At 30.5% G+C, this 2803-nt stretch overlaps 1 protein-coding gene across 9 annotated transcripts in view; it reads left to right on the top strand.

Moving 5' to 3' along the window:
- Positions 1 to 2803, top strand: part of LOC108688841 (plasma membrane calcium-transporting ATPase 3) — a 95797-nt gene that overhangs the window by 46263 nt on the left and 46731 nt on the right. For all 9 annotated transcript variants that reach the window (XM_018195313.1, XM_018195315.1, XM_018195314.1 and 6 more), the window contains 3 exons: positions 204 to 433; positions 586 to 721; positions 891 to 1025. In XM_018195313.1, coding sequence (XP_018050802.1) covers positions 204 to 433; positions 586 to 721; positions 891 to 1025 — 501 coding nt within the window. The remainder of the gene's footprint in view (positions 1 to 203; positions 434 to 585; positions 722 to 890; positions 1026 to 2803) is intronic.

Here is a 2803-nt window from a genome sequence, read left to right as displayed (position 1 = left end):
TATGCTCTCTCTTTCTCTCTCTCTCTCTCTCTCTCTCTCTCTCTCTCTCTCTCTCTCTATATATATATATATATATATATATATATATAGAGTGTATATAGTGTATAACTGCAGAGAGTGTCAGCTTTAGGTTTAGAAAGATTCTAGAGAGAGAGAGAGAGAGAAAAGAGATTTTTACAATAATTTGTTTCGTTTATCTCCAGCTGTGAGTGTAGATGAGGACGAAGCGAAATATGGTTGGATTGAAGGACTCGCTATATTGATTTCTGTAATTGTGGTGGTCTTAGTGACGGCGTTTAATGACTATTCCAAGGAGAGACAGTTTAGAGGTCTTCAAAGTCGGATAGAGGGAGAACATAAATTCTCGGTTATACGGCAAGGAGAAGTGAAACAAATCTCCGTATCTGACATTGTTGTGGGTGACATTTGTCAGGTATGTATGCAGCATTGTTAATCACATTCTTTATAGTCTTTAAATATATAATAACCTCTTAATGTTGGATTGACTTTGTACAGCATCTCTATTAATATTAATGTAGTAGAGGAAAGCAAAATTTACATTAAATTAGCTGTTTGACAATATAGATAAAATATGGAGACCTGTTGCCTGCAGACGGTATTCTTATACAAAGCAACGATCTCAAAGTGGATGAATCCAGTCTGACTGGAGAGTCAGATCATGTAAAGAAAGGGGAAGCGTTCGATCCAATGGTACTTTCAGGTGAGAGAGTCTTAATTGAATTATCCTCGTTGATACATTATTTCTAATGTATAAAAAAATATTCAAAAATTTTGAAGAATTGTCATAGGATGGAAAATTATATATATATTATATATATAAATTATATATAAATTATATATAATTTTATATATATTGCATTGTTGAAAAGGTACGCACGTGATGGAGGGTTCCGGAAAAATGTTAGTTACTGCAGTAGGTGTTAACTCCCAAGCGGGTATTATCTTTACCTTATTGGGTGCTGCTGTTGATCAACAGGAACAAGAAATCAAGAAAATGAAGAAAGGTACGTGTTTCGTTATTTCCGATCGACTAATCACTTTGAATGATTATATATTTATACAGATGTTACTAAATTCTTGGAGTAATGTAATCTTTTATATTTACACTTACATAGTACGTGTTTTTTGAAATTCTATTGGATTTTGTTAGATTAATTTCAAAATCGATATTCTCATATTCTTTCCACTCTGATGATTTAGTACACCTGTCTCTCTACTAGCAACTTCTGAATCATTCAGTAAACTATTGAAAAGTCTATTGAAAAGCCGATAAATGAATATGTTATGACGTACAAGCAGCGAATGTACGATGATTTGCCTTTAATAGAAGTTGTTGGTATTCTATTATATCGCATGATATTTACAAAATTTATGTTTCAAAATGAGTGTAGACGAATCGCAGTGGACGCATGGTTTTGACGTGAATTGGTGTGACAATTTTTTATTACAGATTTTACAAATAGTCATTTTTTTATTCCCTGTTTTTACCCTCGACATCGCATTTGCAACACCTACAGATGAATTTCTATATTTTTATTAACTCATTAACTGATTGGCCATAGAGAACTGTTTTGATTTGTTAACATTTCAAGAATGAACACTTTCTAATTTTCAAAAGTGTAAAATATTCTCGAAAAATGCATTGACGCAGCAATATTATTACATGATAATTCTTTCATTAACAAAAAATTCTTTCCTCTTTCAATTATACACATTCAATATATATTAAGCATTGTAAGCAAACATCGAAAGTAATATCTTCAAATTACAGTTATTTCTGTCAACTTATCTTTAGTAAAATGTCATATATAATTTATGAGAAGAAGGAGCTCTTATCGGTAGAATATTTTCAAAGTGCCATTATTTGATTATATCTCATATATTTTCTTGAGTCATTTGTGTTATTATTTCTCTCTACATAGCTAAAATGTTTCCGCTGTATAATGTTTCTGCTGTATAATGTTTTCTTATCTTTGTCTGATATGTGTATATGAGGTTCATATTTGATAATTGCAAAATTGATTAAATTGTTATTCTATAATCTTTTCAAATTATTTTTATAGAAACTGTCTTACAAGTCACGTACTTTTCAAATTAGGGACTAAAACATTTAAATTTTACATTTTAATAATGTTATGTTAAAAATATCAAGGATTGACTTTTACTTAAAAAAAGGTGCGGAGGAATTGTTTTCAAACATTAAACTTATCAAAATTTTATATATATATATATTTTTTTATATTGGATATAACTTGTTATATTGGATATAAGTTGTTATTTTTAATCCAATTTTTCTAAATTTGTATTTAAGAAAAGTACGTCATTTTTGGGACATTTTATACATGGAAATAGAATATCAAAAACATAATTTTCTTTGACGATCCATGCTCCTCTGTATGTATTTCGTTGTTGCACAACCTGGAAGGTGAATTTGTAATTTCCTGGCGCGTGCGTGCGTGCGTGCGTGCGTGCGTGCGTGCGTGTATGTATTACCAGGAATGCATTCTTATGCACTTTTACAATTATATTAGTGAAAATTTGTCCATTTATCATAAAACAGTAGCCATTTTTCATTCTTTATGTTAGACCTTCTGGGCTGTACCTACCTCATTTGTTAGTATTAAGTATCCTTCTTACGAAAATTAACGAGAAATGGAAGAAAAAGAATTATAATTAAAAGACCGAATTCTGTTAATGGCGCGACTTATTGGCATATACATTTTCAGATAGATTGCTAATCAATTTCGTTTTGCATGTATTTTTTTATCTAGAGGCTAAAAAG

This window comes from Atta colombica, unplaced genomic scaffold, assembly GCF_001594045.1.
Source record: "Atta colombica isolate Treedump-2 unplaced genomic scaffold, Acol1.0 scaffold242, whole genome shotgun sequence".
NCBI lineage: Eukaryota > Metazoa > Arthropoda > Insecta > Hymenoptera > Formicidae > Atta > Atta colombica.
This window is presented reverse-complemented; position numbering and strand designations above follow the sequence as displayed.